The sequence below is a fragment of the Cyprinus carpio genome, chromosome A12 (genome assembly GCF_018340385.1).
Source record: "Cyprinus carpio isolate SPL01 chromosome A12, ASM1834038v1, whole genome shotgun sequence".
NCBI lineage: Eukaryota > Metazoa > Chordata > Actinopteri > Cypriniformes > Cyprinidae > Cyprinus > Cyprinus carpio.
Window position 1 is genome coordinate 113,869 of NC_056583.1, and position 24,240 is coordinate 138,108.

General features: G+C 39.5%; 1 protein-coding gene across 1 annotated transcript in view; it reads right to left on the bottom strand.

Moving 5' to 3' along the window:
* LOC109112896 (anoctamin-1-like) overlaps positions 1 to 24,240 on the bottom strand; it is a 57,010-nt gene that overhangs the window by 14,549 nt on the left and 18,221 nt on the right. Inside the window, exons 2-10 of the mRNA XM_042767057.1 lie at positions 21,468 to 21,566; positions 21,221 to 21,372; positions 20,665 to 20,719; positions 20,506 to 20,557; positions 20,279 to 20,334; positions 20,034 to 20,075; positions 19,380 to 19,444; positions 19,178 to 19,312; positions 14,921 to 15,081 (exon numbers count right to left, since the gene is read on the bottom strand). Coding sequence (XP_042622991.1) covers positions 14,921 to 15,081; positions 19,178 to 19,312; positions 19,380 to 19,444; positions 20,034 to 20,075; positions 20,279 to 20,334; positions 20,506 to 20,557; positions 20,665 to 20,719; positions 21,221 to 21,372; positions 21,468 to 21,566 — 817 coding nt within the window. The remainder of the gene's footprint in view (positions 1 to 14,920; positions 15,082 to 19,177; positions 19,313 to 19,379; positions 19,445 to 20,033; positions 20,076 to 20,278; positions 20,335 to 20,505; positions 20,558 to 20,664; positions 20,720 to 21,220; positions 21,373 to 21,467; positions 21,567 to 24,240) is intronic.

Sequence of the window (24,240 nt, forward strand, 5' to 3'; positions counted from 1 at the left end):
TCTCAAAAAAGTTGGGACAAGGCCAATGTTTACCACTGTATGGCATCCCCTCTTCTTTTTATAACAGTCTGCAAACGTCTGGGGACTGAGGAGACAAGTTGCTCAAGTTTAGGAATAGGAATAGGAATGTTGTCCCATTCTTGTCTAATACAGAATTTTAGTTGCTCAACTGTCTTAGGTCTTCTTTGTCGCATCTGTAACGTATGAGCAGTTCATTCATTCATTGGTTCTGAATTAATGAATCATGGCTCATTGAATCTAAAACAATGCACATTCCTTGGCTAAAACCCAAAGCTTTTAGCCCCTGAACTCCTGCAGGTAAATCAAACTCTCTGCAAGCTGAATGACCGGCCTGGTGCCAGCATGGCTGGGTTCAAATTGCTGACCAGGTCATAAAACTTTATGACCCAACTGGGAGAAACAGAAAAAAAAGCCCAGCTCGCTAGGAATTCTTGTAAGGAAAAAGGAAAGTAAATGTATTCTAAATGTATCCTTTTTGTGCTTAGATGTCTTCCCATATCAAATTGGAGTATCTGCAATTTTACCGTGTGTTAATCAAACTTTAAATGTGTGTAATTCTGCATATGAATGTAACTTTATGTTTCTCCTACCTTTACCTGTCATTCTTGGTATCTGTTTAACCGTCTTGCTTTGACCGAACCACTCATACATAGGAAATTACAGTAAAATGTATTATTCTGGAATTACCATCTTGCTGGAATATAACTGCTGAATTCTGACAACACCATAACTCACTCGAGTGGGTGTCTCCCCAGAGGCAAAGGAACTTTTTCCCGCTTCAGATCGTTCATTGGTTGTTCGCGCAAACAGAGGCGTGAACCCAGTCGCTCCATAAGAGACTGACACAGAAAGTTTTCTCGTAGCACTTCGTCTCCGAGCACTTTGTCTGTTTCGATGGCTCCTTAGGGAGCTCTCATCTCCGTTTTTTCTTTTCTTTTCTTTGCTAAGTTTTATCCTCGTATTCGCCTCTCCCTACATGAGGGAGACGAAGTCTGAATCATTTCTTTGGTAACTCCACATTTGTTGAACCTTTGAAACGTGCGCGAGTCTGCTCGCCTCGGAAGACACGAGAGAACACACCCAGCTCCAAAAGAACAACACACACACGCTCATCTTTAGCAGGCACAATCTTTGGTCACATGCAAGTATTATTTTCTATAGAGATTTAAATGCTGCTTAAGGTTGTCTATTCCCTTTTTCAAGGTGATCTGATTCCTTGTTGTCTTTCAAAAGGTTACTGTATGTGATCAATTAAGAACAGGGATACCATGGTCCTTAAACCAGGTACTGGAAGCTTTGGCACTGAGTGCTGGGGCCAAGAAATCTGCATCTCCATAAAGTTGGTCAGCAGCAGGAAGCATGAAGTGCTCTAAAACTTCCTGGTATACGACTGTGTTGACCTTGGACCTCAGAAAACACAGTGGACCAACACCAGCGGAAGACATGGCACCGCAAACCATCACTGACTGTGGAAACTTTACACCGGACCTCAAGAAACGTGGATTGTGTGCCTCTCCTCTCTTCCTCCAGACTCTGGGACCCTGATATCCAAAGGAAATGCAAAATTTACTTTCATCAGAGCACATAACTTTGGACCAATCAGCAGCAGTCCAGTCCTTTTTGAAGCGAGACGCTTCTGACGCTGTCTGTTGTCCAAGAGTGTCTTGACACAAGGAATGCGACAGCTGAAACCCATGTCTTGCATATGTCTTTGTGTAGTGGTTCTTGAAGCACTGACTCCAGCTGCAGTCCACTCTTTGTGAATCTTCCCCACATTTTTTTGTTTTGTTTTTTTTTTTGTTCCTCTCCAGGGTGCAGTTATCCCTATTGCTTGTACACTTTTTTCTATCATATCTTTTCCTTCCCTTCACCTCTCTGTTAATGTGCTTGGACACAGAGCTCTGTGAACAGCCAGCCTCTTTTGCAATGACCTTTTGTGTCTTGCCCTCCTTGTGCAAGGTATCAATGGTCTTTTGGACAACTGTCAATTCAGCAGTCTTCCCCATGATTGTGTAGCCTACAGAACTAGACTGAGAGACCATTTAAAGGTTTTGCAGGTGTTTTAAGTTAATTAACTGATTAGAGTGTGGCACCAAGTGTCTTCAATATCGAACCTTTTCACAATATTCTAATTTTCTGAGATACTGAATTTGAGATTTTGCTTAGTTGTCAGTTATAAACATCAAAATGAAAAGAAATAAACATTTGAAATATATCAGTCAATAGTCACTATTTCAATAGTGAAATAAATCAACTTTTTGATGATATTCTAATTATATGACCAGCAACTGTATATTCATCATTGGTTCAGTCTAAAATGCTCACATCACGAAGTCAATGAAATGTTTGATCTTAGCTACAAAGTTTATTTGTTACTGCGGGTGGCAGATCCTTTTCCTATTTAGCGCCCAAACTCTGGAATAACCTACCTAACATTGTTTGGGAGGCAGACACACTCTTGCAGTTTAAATCTAGATTAAAGACCTATCTCTTTAACCTGGCTTACACATAACTTACTAATACACTTCTAATATCCAAATCCGTTAAAGGATTTTTAGGCTGCATTAATTAGGTAAACCGGAACCGGGAACACTTCCCATAACACCCGATGTACTTGCTACATCGTTAGAAGAATGGCATCTACGCTCATATTAGTCTGTTTCTCTCTTATTCCGAGGTCACCGTAGCCACCAGATCCAGTCTGTATCCAGGTCAGAGGGTCACTGCAGTCACCCGGATCCAGTATGTATCCAGCCCAGATGGTGGATTAGCACCTAGAAAGGACCTCTACAGCCCTGAAAGACAGCAGAGACCAGGACTAGAGCCCCAGAGACAAGATCCCCTGTAAAGATCTTGTTTCAGACGACCACCGGGACAAGACCACAGGAAACAGATGATTCTTGTGCACAATCTGACTTTGCTGCAGCCTGGAATTGAACTGCTGGTTTCGTCTGGTCAGAGGAGAACTGGCCCCCCAACTGAGCCTGGTTTCTCCCAAGGTTTTTTTCTCCATTCTCTCACTGATGGAGTTTTGGTTCCTTGTCGCTGTCGCCTCTGGCTTGCTTAGTTGGGGACACTTCATTTACAGCGATATCGTTGACTTGATTGCAAATTATTGCACAGATACTATTTAAACTGAACTGAGCTGCATGATGACATCACTGGATTCAATGATGAACTGCCTTTAACTGTCATTTTGCATTATTGACAATGTTTTCATAATTGGTTTTGTTGATTTGCTTTGTTTAAATGTTTTTTTGTTTAAAGCGCTATATAAATAAAGATGACTTGACTTGACTTCAGTAACCTAAATTTTATAAGGACATGAGAATGGTTTCATGGCCAGAAACGATTTCTCCTGGAATTTTTAAGAAGTGATAACTTTATTGAAAGTTGATAAGTTAATCTTACGGCCGTTTGCTGGACAAACCACTCTTCGATTTGCATTAATTCCCAGTAAAAGATATCACGTTAATTGATATGAAGAATGGAATATTGACATATTAATGAGTAAATTACAGTGCTTTGTAATGAGTTATTGATATATACAATTGACCTATTTTTCATCTTCAATAATTTTGTAACTGCCATATGAGATATATAAATTAATCATATTCCTGATTAATTATTAAAATTCCCTATATATCATTTGAGCTAACGTTAATGTTCTACCCAGTGCGGTTACATCTTCCTCTTTATGATGTGCCAAATGTTTTCTATGGGTGAAAGATCTGGACTGCAGAATGGCCACTTCAGTACCCGGATGTTGTAATTGATGCAGTAGGTGGTCTGGCATTGTCATGTTGGAAAATGCAAGGTCTTCCCTGAAAGAGACGACGTCTGGATGGGAGCATATGTTGTTCTAGAACTTGGATATACCTTTCAGCATTGATGGTGCCTTTCCAGATGTGTAAGCTGTCCATGCCACATGCACTCATGCAACCCCATACCATCAGAGATGCAGGCTTCTGAACTGAGCACTGATAACAACTTGGGTTGTCCTTGTCCTCTTTAGTCCGGATGACATGGCGTCCCAGTTTTCCAAATAGAACTTCAAATTTTGATTTGTCTGACCACAGAACAGTTTTCCACTTTGCCACAGTCCATTTTAAATGAGCCTTGGCCCAGAGAAAATGCCTGCGCTTCTGGATCATGTTTAGATATGGCTTCTTTTTTGACCTATAGAGTTTTAGCCAGCAATGGCGAATGGCACGGTGGATTGTGTTCACCGACTCTTTTCTGATATTGCTCCACTATTTTTCGCCGAGAGACACTGCCACTCTGAGAGGCTCTTTTTATACCCAATCATGTTGCCAATTGACCTAATAAGTTGCAAATAGGTCCTCCAGCTGTTCCTTATATATACATTGAACTTTTCCGGCCTCTTATTGCTACCTGTCTCAACTTTCAACATTTTATATGTTATCTATATTCTATTGTGAATAAAATATAAGTTTATGAGATTTGTAAATTATTCCAATCCTTTTTTAGTCATAATTTGTACAGTGTCCCAACTTTTCTGGAATCGGGCTTGTAGATTATGGCTATTAGAACTAACCAGTATCACTTCATATCAACAATCAAACAAAAACTAATTTTCAAAAGTCGAGGGTCAGGAGCACAACTAAAGCAAATACTGATCTCCACAATGGTAACATCAAAGAAACAAAACATCATAATCTAAATCTCTGTAACTCTCAATAAGATCTTTTGATCTCTGATCTCTGATCTGACAGAAATAAAGTCAGTCTGGGGTGCGTTTCCCAAAAGCATCGTTAGCCAACTATGGTCGCAAGTTCCGTCGTTACCAACGTAGTTCAGCGATTCGGTGTTTCCCGAAACCATAGTTCAAACGAACATTTGCAAACTGCATCGCAAACTTGTGTCATTGGAATGACAGCTCTTCACCTGTGGTTAGAGGCATAGTTCGTTGTTAGTTTGCTGTGTCTACGTCGTTGATTGCGCAGCAAAATGATGAGTGTGTGTATATATATATATATATATATATATATACATATATACACACATACACACACACACACACTGAGTGTGTGTGTGTATATATATATATATTATTTTTTATTTTCGTTCATTTAAGTCTGCGGGGCAGGGGGCATATTGGCAAATAAACAAAATATTTAACAGATGTTATGTCAGATTAAACAAATGGTTTAAAATGCAATGGTGGCTGGATGCTGCACACACAATATTCACTTTATTTAGTCAATATAATTGTTTCAAAATATTACGTGCAATATTATTAATTAAATTAACACATTAGAATTAATTAGAAATAATCAAATTAGATGCTTACAAGCAACCATCCAAAATGAGTAGAATAACATGAACAATTTAAGTAAAATTTACACAAAAATATTGATTTCATTGAAAAAAAAAACCACTATGCTAAAGAATACTATGTTATACATGCCAGGCCAGTAGTTGGTGATCATGAAACACCCTGCGATAACATTATATGCATGCACATGACATCAACCTTTTTACAAATTCACATTTTTGTTGCTTACATAGATATGATACAGGCATCATGTTCAAAAGCTTGTGTCTTTAGGCCCCCAAACCAGAGTTATTGGAGACACCTAAAGTTCACAAACAGAATCACTGAAGGAGAAAAGGGTCAATTAAAATGGTTATCATTATAGTGGTTAGTGTTTGCTTTAGCTGTGCTCTTGACCCTTGACTTTTTAATATTACATTTTTTTCTAGTTGTTTTTAACTGAATTATAACAGCTAGTCAAGCTAAGGGAAAAGATGATCAGGTGATGTTGGTTGTGCTTTTACATGATCATCGTTTGAGCTGAATATCTGAACTCATTTAGAGCCTGATCTTGGAGTTAACCCTCTGGAGTCGATTAACGCGTATACGCGTTTTGGGGTATTTTCTCCTGATAACCCCGAAAAGAACTTAAATTACACTTTCAGTTTTGATCGTACAGATAAGTGCAATACATCAATCGAATCTGTAAAGGGTCTACTTTTTTTTGTATACAGACAGAATAACAACAAAACTTTGTGCACTTATAAAATAAAGATAACAAACAAGGAGTGCTGTCTACACTGTAAAACCCGACAAGTAACTTAACTCAAACCGTTTGAGTAAACAGATATCCTTAAAAACATGACAAGTTGGGTTTACTCAAACCGTTTGAGGAAACCGATTGCCTTAAACCATTTAAGTTTTAAAACTTAACAGTTATGAGTACTCTGAACTTAATTCAGTTGAGTTCACTGAAAGAAGATATACATTGCAATTAAATAATTAAGTGATTAATTGAGTGACAATTGAGCATTAGTGATGAACACCTGCTGTTAACAAACAGAATTACTGAAGAAAAGAGAGAAAGGAACTACAACTGACTTCAGACACAGCCTCACTAAAACCTGACAAGTTATGTTAACTCAAACCATTTGAGGAAACCGATTGCCTTAAATCATTTAAGTTTTAAAACTAATAGTTGTGAGTACTCTGAACTTAATTCAGTTGAGTTCACTGAAAGAAGATATACATTGCAATTAAGTAATTAAGTGATAAATTGAGTGATAATTGTGAATTAGTGATGAACAGCTGCTGTTAACAAACAGAATTACTGAAGAAAAGAGAATCACAAGAACTACAACTGACTTCAGACACAGCCTTAGATGAATCAACTGAAATAAAATACATTAAATCTCTCAAGATCTGATTAAACACACCCCACAAACAGCATCACCAGCTCCACTTATTAATAACCAGACTGACTTTATTTCTGTCAGACCGTCTACAGAAGATCTTATTGAGAATTAACTAAGGTTTAGATGTTGATTTATGTTTTCATTTGAAGTAACCATGTTAGAGATCAGTGTTTGCTTTAGTTGGGCTCTTGACCCTTGCTTTCTGTCTTAGTTTTTTCTTTGGCTGTTGTAACCATTTGTTGTAACTCAAAAGCCCAGAGAAAATATCATCAGGTGTTATTCACACACTCACACTCTTAGAAGCTGCTTTTATCCAAAGCAACTTACAGTGTATTCAGGTTAGCATTTTTTTTTATCTAACCTGTACCTAGATGTTGGTTGTTATACTATATATTGGTAATGATAGTCATTGATTATTGAACTGTTTGGAGTCCAATCGCTGATGAAATACGTGTTGTGTAATTAATTGGATTGATTACAGTGAAAGTGATTCTAAGAGCCAGTGGTTCTGTCACTTAGTCACACACAGACATCAATAATCAGCATATGAACCTCAACAATGGTGACCATATAAAAATAAAAATAAAAAATGCAGCAGAGCATGCTGGGAGCCATGGATGAGTTTTGTACTATAATAGTACCCAGCATGCATTGCAGCATGTTTTTTTTTTTTCGTAACCATTGTTGAGGTTCATATTCTGATTATTGATGTCTGTGTGTGACTAATTGACACCATAGAAGACAAAACTGTTAGGAAAGTCCTTTATATTAACTGATTATGAAAGAACCAGTGACTTTTTGAATGGATTTCATTGTAATCAACTGAACTAACTATTGAACACCTATTTAGTAATATGTAGAACTCTGAACAGCTCCATAATTGATGATTATCATCACCAATATGCTGTATAACAACCAATACCTGATCATATTTTTTCTGGGTTTTTTGAGTTATAACAAAAACACATGGTTACAACGTCCAAAAAAAATAAAATAATTTAAGACAGAAATCAAGGGTCAAGAGCCCAACTAAAGCAAACACTGATCTCTAACATGGTTACTTTAAATGAAACAATAAATCAACATCTAAACCTTAGTTAATTCTCAATAAGATCTTCTGTAGACGTCTGACAGAAATAAAGTCAGTCTGGTTACTAATAAGTGGAGCTGGTGATGCTGTTTGTTAACAGCAGCTGTTCATCACTAAAGCTCAATCAGCACTTAATTAATCACTTGATTACATAATTGCAAAGTTTTAAAACTTACATGGTTTAAGTAAAGGCAATCTTTTTACTCAAACGGTTTGAGTTACTGTGACTTGTCAGGTTTTACAGTGTATAGAAAGCCTGACATGTCTACTTTTAAACTAAACAAGTGCTGCTGAAAACAAATATTCTGTGATAAAGTAATCCATATGAAAACAACGCGATGTCCGTTTTTCACGTCTCCCTTCATTATCTTCTAATGCGACCACGCCCCCGCGCCGAGCGCGCTTTTGAGATTCAAATGTTTCACTGAAGCGCGCGGCTTTTGAATACGCCCACACAACAGAAGACAACAGCGAGACTGTTCTTCAAGTTTTTATTATTTTACTGTTTGCTTCGCGATGAGAGGAATAAGACATAATTCACCACAAAAAGATGTGATGTGGTTGAGGATTTGAGATTTGGATTTCCTCAGAAAAAAGAATGAAGCACTTTATTCAGCAGAGATCATAAACATGAGTAAGTCTCTTTTTATTGATTTATATACTTGTACTAGTTTTCACATAACGTGTAAACATTTTACTAGTTAGACTTTTTCCAAAGACTTTTTCCAAACTATAATTTCTGACTAAATGTATAATCAAGTGAAATATTATGAAGTTTCCATAACAATATACACTACTATACCATTCAAAAGCTTGATGTAAATAATATAAATGTACCAATAAATGTAACTGTAACAAATGTAACAATCATTGCTGTTCTTTCAATTTATCCCCCCTAAAAAACCTAAAAAAAAAAATATTCTCAGCTCTTTTCAACATTAATAATAAATAATAATAATAATAATAATAATAATAATAATAATGATGATAATAATAACAATAAATGTTTTTTTGTAGAAAATAAGATTGTTAAAAGGATTTCTGAAGGATTGTGTGACTGGAGTAATGATGCAAAAAATTCAGTTTGAAAGTCAGCTTTGATTTTTCCTAATAAACTGGTTTAACTGCACTCACAAGTGAATATTAAATTATGTTGTGGGATAATTAAATATATTCTAAATAAACTACAAACATAAAATTATATAGATTTATTTTGTCCTTACATTCTTTCTTGTAACTCATCCCTCTCAGTGACACAGGTGACTGAATGGCTCATTATGCAGCTCATTATGCAGGCCTTTGTCTTCTCAGGTGTGAATTCATGATAGTTGACGCCTACTCGCATATGACTTTTACCAACAAAAAGTGTCTTAGAAAATTTAAATCAATATATTGTTTTCTGTAAGTGAGTAAACAAGATGATTTTTCACATCATTTAGAAAAAAAAAAATTCTAGGCTATAAGCTCCAGTTCTCAAAATATCTGGGAACCAATTTTCTGTATGTGTTTTATTGCCTTATTCAAGTGATTTAACAATTTTTAGTTTTTCACTAACCACGCATAACATTTTTTTCCTCAAAAACACAATCATGTACATACATGCTGCTCACATATTATTATAGCCTAGTTTGTGCTGATTACAGTGAGATTAGACTTTAGCCATTTAGATATTTATAAGAAACTGAAAAAAGCACAAATGTCAGGGCATGACAAAACTTCTCCAGGCCCCAAAAATACCCTTAGACTCCAGAGGGTTAAATTAACATTCATTATAGCAGCCCTGTGATTCAACAATGAAAGACCTGGAATTTTCAATATAATCCAGAGTTATTGAATAATAAAAAAAAGTGTGGGGGGGCGGAGAGACTTCTTTTCGTCACACAGTGACATCAAGAACCAGCGTATGAATCTCAAGAACGGTGACAAACAGCATATTCAGATAAACAGATGAACTGTAAGCATCACAAAACAAGCTACTAAAAGATTGCATAAAAAGTAAAAATAAAAGAAAATAGTAAGAATAAATATAAGACAATTAAGCTCATAATTTATTCATGCCACAAAGCATGATGGTAGCCATAAATGAGTTTTGATTGGTGGCACCCAGAATGCAGTGCAACATGCTTTTTAATGGTCACCAATGTTGAGGTTCCATTTTTTTTAAATGCTTTGATCAGAAACGCTTCTAAGAATCTCTCTGATACCAGACCTTATACAGTACAACCACAGGACGCCTGTTATTGATAAGACACACCCAACTCAGAAATCCAGATCAAATGATGATGTCAAAACAAACAACACCACTCTGACTCATTCGTTCTTGGCTTGTCTAGCTGCTGTATCACAACTACAGCAACAACAAAAAATATGTTTAAAAAGTTAAGGGTCAAGAGCCCAACTAAAGCAAACACTGATCACCATAATGGTAACCAAAATTTAGATTTTTCTCCTTCAGTGATTCCATTTGTTAACATCAGGTGTCTTCAATAACTCTGTTTTGGGGCTTGAAAACATAAGCTTTTAAACACAAAGCCTGTATCATGTAATCAACAAAAACATGAATTTGTGAAAAAGGCATGTGCATTACATTTTTTTGTGCTGTGTTTCTTGATTGCCAACTACTGGCCTGGCATGCATAACATAGTATTGATTAGCATAGTGTTTTTTTTTTTCTTTTTTCAAAGAAATGTTTTGTTTTTTTGATTAAAGTTTACTTTTTTGTGCTATTTGACTCATTTTAAATGGTTAATTTCTAAGCATCTCATTTGATTAATTCTAATGAATTCTTATGTGTTAAATTTAATTAATAATATTGCTCGTAATCTGTTGACACAATTTTATTAAGTAAATATAGTGTATTATTTTTAACAGTGCAGGTGTCAGGAGGTATGGGCGAAGAAGATATCCACTGTCTCCCAGCAGCCAGCTATCACCAAAGCCACCCTCTTCAGCCACCTGCAAACTGCAGAAGTGGCCCACACAAAAGAGTCATGTGTGCTTCCGAGCCATTTTGCTACAATGTCATTGAACATTCCCTTGTGATCACACACTATTTGAACATTTATGGCTGGATAGCCCTTCCTGTAAATGTACTCAAAAGGGGCTCATTTACCACAGGGTTTGACACTGGGATAAGGGTGCCCTCAGTGATGTCAATAACTCTGGAGATGTTGTCAATACGGTTGATTGGCCAGCTGGATTTCTTCAGGAGTTTGGGGGGAAATCAGGATGTTCTTCATAAGCTGTAACAGTAAAGGTGTTACTGCTGTCACAGTTTTGCTGACTGAAGATTTGCTGTGCCCCAGGCCATCACCCACCACCTCCATAAAACTTCCAACAGCATAATAATGCAGTGTAGCTAACAACTGAACTTAAGGCGTTGTTTCTTCTTATTGCCTCTGAAAATGTGAAGCCTGATGTTAGAGGCCCAGGCAGGAGGGGGCCTGATGTTAGAGGCCCAGGCAGGAGGGTGCCTGATGTTGAAGGGCCAGACTGGAGAGGGCCTGATATTAGAGGCCCAGGCAGGAGGGGGCCTGATGTTAGAGGCCCATGCAGGAGGGGGCCTGATATTGAAGGGCCAGACTGGAGAGGGCCTGATATTGGAGGCCCAGGCAGGAGGGGGCCTAATGTTGAAGGCCCAGGCTGGAGAGGGCCTGATGTTAGAGGCCCAGACTGGAGAGGGCCTGATGTTAGAGGCCCAGACTGGAGAGAGCCTGATGTTAGAGGCCCAGACTGGAGAGGGTCTGATGTTGGAGGCCTGAACTTTGAAGGCAAAGGTCAAGTTGATGCACATGTATCTATACCTCCAAGGATCCTTCTAATGCAACAGGCCCCAGGATGGCTAAAACTTTCTCTTCCTCTGTAGGGAGAGGAGGAACTGAATTGATACCCCATCAGTCTTGTTTGCTTCCCTCTTATGTGCCGCAGCCCTCCGTTTTGTCACCCTTGCAAAGTCCCTCCACTTATTCCTGACTTCTTCTGGGCTTTGTTCGTATCCATAACCAGCAATTTTTGAGTGATTTCTGCCCAGATTTTATTTTTGTCAGTATTTGTAATGCAGTATTTTTTCAGCTTTGAAAATAGCTGGACTTTATTATTTTCCACCTCCTCCAAAAGAACTGCAATTTCATGTTTTGAACATTGGGGTTTTCGTGTCATTTTCATTAACACATGGCTGAATGGCAAGGAGACTTAAATAGGAAAAATTGAGCAAAATAAGAAACAGGTGTCCACATCACTACATCACAGTTTTTTAAAAACCCTTTTTTTTTTAAAGTGTGCTTATGTAGGCCTATCAATATTAATAAGAAATTGTATTTATATGAAATTGTGAAATTATAGACATTGGGATCAAAAAAGAGCACATTTTTAACTCTTTTAAGTTTGTGTGTATATTAGGGATCGACCGATATGCATTTTTCAGGGCCGATGCCGATACCGATTATTACAGATCAAGGAGACCGATAACCGATATTTTGAACCGATATGTGTCTTGTGTAAAAACGAAAATTAATGTCAAAATTAAGAATAAAAAGGCCTCTGACAAAATACTCTCTTTAAATTATTTTAACACATCTTTAATTCTGAGAACTGTTCATAATAACAACATTAATATTAATAATAACAACAAACATAAAAAGTGCTGGGAGCATCCATCAGCAGCATTCTGTAAACTAAGTAAAACTTGCATCCATCAGCAGCATCCTATAAACAAAGTAAAACTTAAAGCAAATTTAAACAGCAACAAATGAACAAATAATGGAAAATAAATGTGATCTCTCTCTATCTATCTATCTATCTATCTATCTATCTATCTATCTATCTATCTATATATATATATATATATGTGTGTGTGTGTGTGTGTGTGTGTGTGTGTGTGTGTGTGTTATATTTAGCATTTTATTTGCAACCCAGAATTGCATTAAAATCACACACAACCCATATTGTAATAGTGTGTTTTTTTTTTTTTTTAGATGTGTAAAATGTTGTTGTTTGACTGTTTATCACGGCGATACAAACTAGGAAGTATACAGGACAGCGTCATCCAGAAATGTGCAATGTGAGATTATTGACAATTTACGTTATTTAGCATAGGGTTATTAGCAGGGTGCGATTTGTGAAATAAACAAAGGGGGGGATGCTTTTGAAAAATTTTATGAAATGTTTTTAATACGACGGAAATTGTATTTAGTGTGATCTCAGTTTAATAAAAACATTGTAAGCCTACGTTAGGCCTATTAATTGTAATGATTTAATGTCCACGGAACGGAAGCTGTTCAGTGAAGCTATGTGAACTATACAAAAAAAAACCGCAGCAGACGTGAGTGAATTAATTCGTGTTGATAATCTATTCACAATATAACGTTAAGTTGGCCGAATGGTGAGAGAAGTAGGTTTTAGTTTCACTATCTCAGCACTGATGTGATGATCCGTTAAAGCATATCACTGCAATGATGGACATTGACCGGGAATTCACGGTATAATAACTGAACGGGGCTTGTCATCATAAATCGATTATATTTAGGTGTTTTGCAGCTTCAGTGTAGTGATTTATTGCAACTTCAGGAACGTTTACTGCATTCTTACCTTCGAGAGATAACTTATTGATGTGTGATGATGATCACTGAAGCAGCTCCTGTGCTTTCGGTGTGAGAGCGGAACATTTTCCAGCCGCGCCAGCCGTATTGATTGGCCAGGCTCGTGACTCCCAACAAATCAGACGGACGATGGGCGGGGCTTAGTCTAGGCCACAGAGCGGTGCGCTCTGACTGAGGTGGCTGGATCAGTGCCAGATCGCGCATTTCAAAATAAAATGGTTTTATTGGCAAATCGGTTTTGAAAATGGCCGATGCCGATAACAATAAAAATGCTTAATATCGGCGCCGATAATCGGCCACGCCGATAATCGGTCGACCCCTAGTGTATATGCATATAATGTATTGCAGAACAAATGAATGATTTGTTATTACTTGACTCCTACGTAACGTCATTTCAAAAGCGTAATTCAAGTTGAAGAAAAGAGAAAATAAAATTACTGTAGGTGGCGGTATGTGCTCATGGCTCCCATCAGCCATTAGTTTGAAGAAGAGGAATAAGAAGAAGAAGAAGAAGGAAAGCTCAAACCAACGTAGTTTGAACAATGGATCTGCGACACAGGTACCATGGTTTCAGGAAACAGTCATGACTAGCTTCAACTTGAATTACTATGGTGGTTAATCAGCGAGTAACGTCATTGTACGGGAAACGCACCCCTGGTTAGTAATGAGTGAAGCTGGTGAAGCTGTTTGTGGAGTTGTTTAAATCTTCAGTTGATTTCACCTAAGGCTGTGGCTGAAGTCAGTTGTAGTTCTTGTGTGTGTCTTGTTTCTCTTTCCATCAGTGATTCTGCTCTTTAACAACAGTGTCTGAATTCACTTAGTTTTCATTCTCTCTGTCAGGTGGACTATATTAGTAAACTCATGTAGGGAATAGTGAATGAGGGTGTAGGGTGTGATTTGAAACAACCTCTAAGTGTCAGCTTAGAACGCTGTTAATTCACGATATATAGCAGCAGGCTACTTTCTTGAAAATGACAAATATTACCCAGAATACACTGTTTTTTTGAAAACCAGCATGTTACTGTCAAAATTTGGCCATTTTTTTTTACAGCGATTTTTAACGGTGTGGGTTTCACACCATGAAGATGTTCCAAAACCATGTTTCATGTGTGTTTCATATGAGTTTCACATGTGATTTTAACATGTGACTGCACATGAGAAGTTCATGTGCTTTTTCTGTAAAAGTAACAGTAAACTGTACATAATCACAAGCAATTAACCCTAAAGCACACCCTTATAGCAAGTCCATGTTGTTAATTAATATCACTCATTACTTATTTGTGTAATTACAAGACACTTCCTCAAACAGCTACAAGATTACACTGCTGACTGAACCTCAACCCTAAACCTCTGCTTACACCTTACAGGTTTGTACACAATAAATGCATCTGTCATACAGTCCACCTTCAGTATTGTGTGTGTGTGTCTTTGTGCTTAAACACAGAGCACTATGAGCAGCTGCTGCGCTGATGGAGGAGCAGACATGAGATCTGGTGATGTTTGGCAGAGATGAGCTCACCCCACAGGGACATGAAGATAGAGAAGAAGACGGTGGCAGGGTTATCGAACAGATGACTGGCCCGGGCCGTCCCACACGCCGTGCTCAAGTTCCAGTAGCTGCACACGCGGTCACACAGTGGACACATGCTGATGTTCTGCCGCTGGTCACAGATCTCCACACTGCAAGCAGACCTACAAACTTAATTATCACATCTGGCATTAACTAAGTACCTGAACTGATTATGATAACCGTACAACACTGTTACATTTGTGGTGTTTTTATAACACGCTTTCATGAATTTGTATTTGATCCCTTTTATTTTCTAAAGGTTAAGAAACTCTTTTTACTGACCTTTTAAAAAGAAACTTGTTTCAAGCTTTCATTAGAGCAGGGGGTTGATCGATATTCTTATTGGTTCTACTCTTTCAACCCCCAAACTGAATGTGATTTCTCTATAAAAAATTTTTTTGGATTTAATCTTTGGGTTGATAGATTTTATTTTTGGTTCTACTCTTTCAACCCCAATTATATAGAGCATATATAACCAGCAGTGAAATGTGAGTCAGGTACGCTCCATGGACATTGCAATTATTAAAGAATACAACACAGATGAAAATATACATAAATATAGCTATGAAAGAATGAAATAAAAGTAAACAATAAAAATATAAGAATAAAATATAAAATATATAAAGAGATGTATACTGTAGAATTAAATATATAGTGGAAAATAATGTGCATGAAAGTAAACTGTAGTCTTAAATAATGAGATACACAGGAATGTACAAGAGGCAAATGTGCAAACAGGTTGACACTTTCAGTATGTCAATGTGAGGTAGTGAATGATGAATATCTTACTGATAAAGTGAATATTAAGTGGAGACATGAAGATGTTAAGAGGCTGGTTTTGAGTTTAGGAGGCTGATGGCCTGGGGGAAGAAACTCCTCCTAAGTCTCTCAGTTTTTGACATCAGGCTACGGAAACGCTTACCAGATGGCAGCAAAGTGAAAAGATGGTTACTGGGGTGAATGGAGTCCTTGATTATTTTAACAGCTCTGCTTTTGCAGTGTTTGAGGTAGATGTCCTGCAGAGAGGGGAGAGCAGACCCTGAGATGCGCTCAGCTAAGCGCACAACTCTCTGCAGGGCTTTGCAGTCATGACTGGAGCTGTTCCCATACCACACTGATATACACTGAGTCAATACATTTTCTATGGCCCCTGAATAGAAAGTTTTCAGGATTGCAGGTGAAACCCTGAATTTTCTCAGCTGTCTCAGATGGTACAGTCTTTGCCTGGCTTTATTAACCTGTGTTTGAATGTGTGTAGTCCAAGTCAGGTCCTCGGAGATGTTTACACCGAGGTACTTGAAGCTGCTCACCCTCTCCACAGGGGTCCCGCTGATCATTAGAGGAGTATAGGGCTGCTGCTGTCTCTTCCTGAAGTCAACAATCAGCTCTTTAGTTTTGCTCACATTCAGAGAGAGACAATTGTCCTGGCACCATGATGTTAATTTCTCTACCTCATCCAAGTATGCGGTCTCATTATTGTTGGAAATGAGGCCCAGAACCACAGTATCATCAGCAAATTTAATAATAGATGTGGAGCTGTGGGAAGACACGCAGTCATGTGTGTAGAGAGAGTAGAGCAGGGGACTCAGGACACAGCCCTGTGGGGCTCCTATGTTCAGGGTGATGGAGTTAGAGGTGAACTGGCCTACTTTCACCACTTGAGGTCTGCTGGTGAGGAAATCAAGAATCCAGTTGCAGAGTGAAGAATTCAGGCTGAGGTCCGTGAGTTTAGAAGCTAGCGTGATGGGGACTATAGTATTGAAAGCTGAGCTATAGTCGATAAATAGCAGTCTTACATAGTTCCTGTTTTTGCTGTCAATGTGTGTGAGAGAAGAGTGCAGGATGTGAGAGATGGCATCATCAGTGGATCTGTTGGGGCGATAAGCAAACTGAAGAGGGTCCAAAGTATCCGGGATGGAGGAGCTGATGAAGTTTTTTAACCAGTCCATCAAAGACCTTCATGACTATTGATGTGAGGGCAACTGGACGATAGTCATTCAGGCAAGAGGGGTTATTGTTCTTAGGCACAGGGATGATGACAGATTTTTTGAAGGAGGTGGGAACCACCGATGTAGCAAGAGACTCATTAAAAATGGATGTAAACAAACCAGCGAGCTGATCAGCACAGGACCGCAGAATACGGCCAGAAATCCCATCAGGTCCGGCTGCTTTCCTGACATTCACTCGCTTTAGAGCCCTCCGAACCTCGTCCTCAGACACGGTGATCACATGATTATCGCTGCTCTGACTGCTGTTTCCTGACGCGCTGATCGGCAGACTTGCGCTGCTCAGATTGCTTTCAAAGCGTCCGTAGAAAGTGTTTAGCTCGTCAGCCAGCGACGGATCTGCTCTCACCTCTGCAGAGGATTTATTTCCAAAGGCACAGATGGTTCTTAGTCCTTGCCACATGCGTCGGGAGTCATTGAGCTGGAAATGTGACTCTATTCGTTCCCTGTATCGGAGTTTGGCGGCTCTTACTGCGCGTCGGAGAGCATAGCACGATGCTTTGTACTCACTCATGTTTCCCGACAAAAGACCGGCGTTGTAAGCAGCAGTGCGTTTGTTTACTGCTGCACGGATTGTACTGTCCACCCAAGGTTTCTGATTAGAGAAGGTCCATATAGATATTGTATCCGTAGCTTGTTCGTCTAGCTTGTTTACGAAGCTTAATGCTACATCCGTGAACTCGCTGACGTCAGATGAACTTGCCCGAAACATGTCCCAGTCTACGTCATCAAGAGCCGCCTGTAGCATGGCTTCTGAGTGGGCGGACCAGCGCGTCACCACCCTCTGCACCGGGGGTTCTTGAACGAGCCTTTGTTTATATTCCGGTGTGAGGAAAATGGCGGCATGGTCCGATTTGCCGAAAGCCGGTAGTGAGCGAGCTTTGTAGGCATGCTTAAACTGAGTGTAGCAGTGATCCAGTGTATTCGGTCCTCTGGTTGGACAGGATACGTGTTGATAATAATTAGGCATAACCTGCCTGAGGTTGGCTTTGTTAAAGTACTCAGCGATGATAACAGCAGCGTCAGGATGTTTGTTGATGTTGCCGCTGAGCGCATCGTGAAGCTCGGACAAAGCCAAACCGGTGTCAGCTTGTGGTGGGATGTAGACAGCAGTAACGATGATCGATGAAAACTCCCGGGGAAGATAGAATGGGCGGCAAATAATAGATAAATGTTCCAGATGAGGCGAGCAGGAGCGCGACAGAGTGGAGATATTCCTGGGGTCACACCATTTCTTGTTAATCATGAAACACACTCCTCCACCCTTGGATTTACCGGCCTCGGCTGTCCTGTCCATCCGTAAAACAGAGAAGTTTTCAGACGGCGTTACAGCAGCGTCCGGGACCGAGGGCGTGAGCCATGTTTCAGACAAACAAAGGATGTTACAGTCCCTAATGTCCCGTTGGAAACTTATCCTGGCTCTAAGATCGTCCATCTTATTCTCCAGAGACTGGACATTGGCGAGCAGAATGCTCGGTAGAGGAGGACTGTGAGCTCTTTTTCTCAGTCTGTTGCGGACCCCAGCACGTTTCCCGCGGTGTTTCTTGATCCGTCGCCTCGGGTGGTTATTCAGGTGGCCATTGTTCATCTCGGTGTTCCGGAGAATCTCAGATGGCCACGATGGGTTGGAGGATAAAGTGTCCTGGAACAGGTTAGTGAAGCGGTATCCAATGTCCAAAAGTGTTCCTTTGTCGTAAGTGATCAGTGCAGAGGTTATGTGTGCAAAAAGAGAAAGCAAAAGTAGGTAAAAAAGTAAATAAAAACACAATCTAAGCGGAGCGACCTGGACGGCGACCGAACTCAGCGGCGCCATCTGAGTTCGGGCCGGCATTACAAAGGAAGAAAACTGTTATGCAACCATACTTAACTGAGATGTGAGACGGGAGTTAATAGCTTAGACCTTGTCAAAGATGTTTTGAGGAACTACACTCTAAAATTGTCTTGGATCATTTTATTAGTAGTTTTGTTTAAACCACGGCTGGGTTAGGTTTCCTCACAAACTGCTGGTTCACCAGACGAGACAAAACTGAATCAGTTTTTCATTGGTCTTTTTTTTGTCCATACCAAAATAAAGTAACCATTTTGCTTCTGAAATCTGCTCTTCTGCTTGAGTTCAGAGGTAAAGTATTCAGTCTTAATAACAATAAACACATATTGCACTTTAAGTGTTCACTAAACGTTTTGTTTTGCTTCCACTGACCTGGGAATGTCGTCATCAACAGTAAGACATCCATAGAGGAACACAATGACCCCAACTAAGGAAGCAGGGATCAGCATCTGGGTGTAAACGCCAAGCCAAGCAAAGTACAGACCGATCTTCTCTCCGAAGTACTTCCTGTAAGATAACGGAGATGTTACTAATGAACCTACAACACTGACACATCAGAGAGTTTGAGATTTACCTGATTAAACCAGTGGGCTGGTACTTATAAAAGACACTGTAGCTGGCCCACTCTTCATACAGCAGCTGAAATAAATGCAGCGACATGATGAAACAGCACTCATCTTCAGCTCCAGACTGAAGCTATTCTCTGCACTACTCTCAAGTGTTGTCTTTGCAGCCGCATGCATAGTTTCTGCTGTGTGCTTCAGATCAGTGGCCTGCTGGGAAAAAACATTTTCCCTGAGCTCTGAACTGTGACAGCAACACACTCAGTATCCTCGGTAGGTCAAAGTTGGCCTAATATTGTGGTTTCCAGTCCTGTTGTTTGTCTTCTTTATATATCACACCTGATTCAGACTATCAGCTCGTTAATGTTTGGTCTTGATGGCAACCTGCTCCTCAGCCATCATTATGCTGTTATCTAAGTGTTTTGGTCAGTGAGATCAGCTTTAGTCCTAGAACACACATGCTTTGGGGTTTTGTCACAGGAATGACTTAAAGGTGAATATTTTTTTTTTTTTTGAATTAGCTTCATTAAACCATGGTAGTAGCTGGGGGTTTCTCACTCTGAAACTCGTTCTTGTCCGGTTGCTTAATAGCAGAAACCATCTGATTCTGTTCAAAGTCTTAATCTTTTTTGGCAAAATAAAATATAGACAGAACAATAACTCACCTTTCTGTCATTTGGCTCTGCGTTTTCCCCATCAACATCACCCTGTAAGGAAAGAAATGAGCATATCATGTCCTGTTGAAAATTCCAGTGCTAAAAAGATTTGCATCAATTAAGCAAGAAGCTGGACAACTGGGCTGTACTTACACCTCGATAAGTCTAGGTGTCACTATAATAATGCAACAGTGTTGATCAGTTCTGTACAGATAGCTTAAGATCCTTAGAGACGGTTCAACAGAAGTACTCACATCATGTAATGGATAAGCAGCCAAATAAACACCGCTCCCAAGCAGACTAGTTATTCCTGAACAACGTGTGAAAATTACATACTGAATTATTCAGTTACAGTTTTCTGTCAATGACGCAAATGAATTGGGCATAAAATTGGGTACTTAAAGTGGTGCCATTTATTTTCAAAAACTCAAAAAATGACATTTCTAATTCTCTCAATTGTATAGACAAAGCAATAACTTACCCATGCTAAATTTAGCTTTTGTGCACTTGGTTCGCTTCAAAACTTCAAATACCTACAATAATGCACATAATAAAATAATTAATGGGAAGAAAAGTCCAAATATTAAGATGATTAAATATGACTTTAATGCGTTACATTTGACAAATTCTTTATACTTACTAACAAACTTCTTGTTTTACTGTCAAAAAAGGAATCTTTGTCAGACAAATCAAACCTGTAACAATGAAAGGTAGATTTTCATTTCATTTTTTCATACGTCCAGTTTCAGTCACACAAATCATATGGGTAAATGTTTGTAAATCCCTGAACAAAAGTGAGATGCACTCTGGCCATTAACTTGTTGTAACCATTGCAAAAACCTAACTACTTAAGATCTGTAACATGTCAAGCGGTGATTTCATACCAAACCAAATTTTTGTGTGCCGTTACACCCCTAATATATATCATTTCAGCGGCCCCCTCATTTTAAGATGAAACTGAAGTATACTTGGGGCTTCAATACAGAACTTCTTAATTTGCGTGAAGGGCTCCCAAGGGATGTGCTGTTCTATTTTAAAATGCTCTCAGTGTGAATAGGCCTTTATGTCTTTGAAGGTTGAGTATAATGAAAGCATAGCATTGGTTCAGCCATGTGAAGGTCATAAATCGCCTGAAACAGTACATGTAAAAGACATTTATGCTTGAGAATGAGTGTTATTGTGAAGCAGACACTAACAGATGCTGCTTTTCCCTGGAGAACGGGTACGAGAGGTGCTTCACTTTCTGCGTCCTGTTTTCTTCTAAGTTTGGATGAAGAGGATCTGTTAGTTTGCTGATGAACACATTGATCTTTTCCATTACTCCACTGCTGTGCTTCACTTCATACACCTACAGTAAGAGCACAGCATCACATTTACTCATCACATCTCTGCTTCGCACACAGCAGCTGTGTATGTTCCTCTGGACTGCTAGAAGAACATTACTTTTTTGGTAGGCATCTTCAGTTTCATGAATTCAGCCTCTCGACAGAGAACGCTCCACGGAGCATGAATCTTCACAAAGCCCACCCCAGGAGTCTTGGTCTGAAAACACAGAAAAGTCGTTAAAGGGATTTGTTTCTGCAACGTTTACAGTGAACATCGCAGTGCCTGTACAAGCAACAGCACGCTCATCCCTGCAAAATCACATTCTAATACTGTTCCTCCCTTTCCCAGCTGTGTCACAGTACATTACCCCTGCACCACACATCTACAAATAATCTGGGTCCAAGCATTTATTTGTCATTCATACTGAAGTAAACTGAGAGAAAATAATTAGACTTAAAAGATTTCTTACCCTGCAACATTAGTATTGTAGCCTTGATCTTTCAGTTGGAATGACTAATCGTTTAGAATGGACTGTTAGCCCCCAGAGCATCAGAAATTCATGAAAATCATGTTTCCTCAGAATGATTTGAACAATGTTTTGAGAAGCTGTAACTTTGTGCACACAATATATAGAGATGATATTCATTGGGCCATACTAGACAAATCTAAAATATCTGTTTTTGCCAGTATAGTCTAGACTAGAGGTCTTCGCATGTCCACCCAAACCCGAGGGCTCAGGACCTGGACAGGTTAGGGTCATATTTTAAATGGTAAGCTGGGTCCCGGTTGGGTCAGGTCTGTGTGTAATACCTGAGTCAATCTAAGAAATCCCAGCATGATTAGAGTCAGTGTATGTGTGTGTTTTATAACTTGCAACATTTTAAGAATAGAATGAGAAAGAGTAAGCCAGCAAATAAGATAAAAAAACACACACACAAACACAAGCGCTATCTCAGCCATTAATAAATGCAGAGCAAGCAGAGTTAAGGAAAGCATGGCAATGGATACCTTCTTCGCTGATGTGAGGAAAAAAAGCTCAAAGAAACACTATTAACAGTATACAAATGTGGCTTTGGAGCCGCCTTTTGGTTAGTAGCTTTAACAAACATTAGTGAACCATGATAGTAGATCACATACATTTATTTTGAGGAGGTGTTCTTGATTTAACCAAACCCAAACGCGTAGATCTTTAGATAATTATCTGCATTACAAGCTGCTTTGCTAAAGCTACAGGCCATCCAGGATCTGATCACGTCATGGTGATGATGTGGTATTTTTCAACCACATCAATTTAAAAAAAAATAATATATATATATATATATTGTGGTATTTTTCTATATATATATATATATATATATATATATATATATATATATATACACACACATATCCATATTAATACTTAATAAACCATAATCTCTAGCTTCTGTTAACTGCTGTACACATGTTCACAAGAGGGTGGAGTTCCAGCGGGAGAAGTAGGTTGTAGCATGGTGTTACGTGGTGATGAGTGTATTGTGGATTTCATCCGTACGGAGGAGCATATTATGAATTATGTCACGGGGGGTTCCGGTTGCCCCGTGAGCTGTGCTCAGATGCCTGGATCAAATGAAGAAATGAGTAACAGGTGTGCGATGAGAGGGCGGCGATCGGTGATTGGGACAAGTAACGGGAATGCGGCTTATAAAAGGACTTTGTGGCAAAGGAAAGGCACGGGGTTTGCGGGAGAGACTAGCGCGAGAGGTCGGGAAGAGGGGAAGCGTGACGGAAACGTGACGGAAACGGATTTTCTACAAGCTGTGGATAGGAGGTAACGTCTTTTCTACAAAAAAGGACATACAGGGACTGGAGAACGGATGTGCACATGCATACTTGGAACAAGTTAAGTACCACGTTTACCTCCTATATGGGTCTTTGAAGCTTGTTGTCCCCATTTGGATGTGATGATTGTATGCTCGTTGGCTGGAAGCTAAATACTATGAAGGTCTAAACCCTTAATGTCAGCATGTTTGTGGTTGCCCATGACTCTCACTGTCTTTGAGTTATAACTCTCTCGAAGCTGGATATTCTGTTCTGGTCTTTCTGTATCCGTGCGATGATTGTTTTGCTCCTAATCCATATGGTGATATTCTAACCTCTCGACGCAAGGGTGTCTGTAGCTGTTCCTCTTCCCCGCTGCTTTATGTCTACGGTTGGTTTATCTGTTGTGCTGTTTCTGAGTAGAAGGTGTGGAGGACGAAGATCTAGCTCCTGTATCCAGTGCTGTTGCCTGACAATTATATTTCCGGTCGCCCACAAAACCTCCTTACCGTCAAGGACGAGGAACCGGGTTGGAGCCACGAGCGAAGGCCTTAATTCACTGTGAGTGTGTGGATTGTAGTGTTTATGGAGTAGATTTACACGTGTAAAATTCTTGGAAGTGTCTTGCTGAATACATGAGTGTGGGGAGTGTAGAGTCCCGCTGGTGTTCGTGCCTTCGACCTGATTTGCTCCCCATCCTAGAGGGGGAGGGGGCAACGGGTTTTATTAATCAGTGTTTGAGTGTATAATACAGAGCTGTGAGTTATGCATCCCCTGCTTCCCTGACTGCCTGGAAGAAGAGCCATACCTGCATACTTACCTCGTCCGGCCTGGAGCTGCCCTGGCAACAATAGGAGCCGTACTTGTACACTTAACATTATCGGGCCTGGAGCCAATTGTTGAACACGTGAAGTCATCTCTCCCTCGCTGTTCTGGTCCGTTTGGAAGAGGAGCCATATCTGCATATCCACCTTGTTTGGCCTGGAGTTGCCCCGTCAATGACGTGAGTTCTCCCCCCTTTGCTTTCCTGACCTGGTTGGAAGAGAAGTCATATCTGTTTACTCACTATTGCCTGGTCTGAGGTTAATTG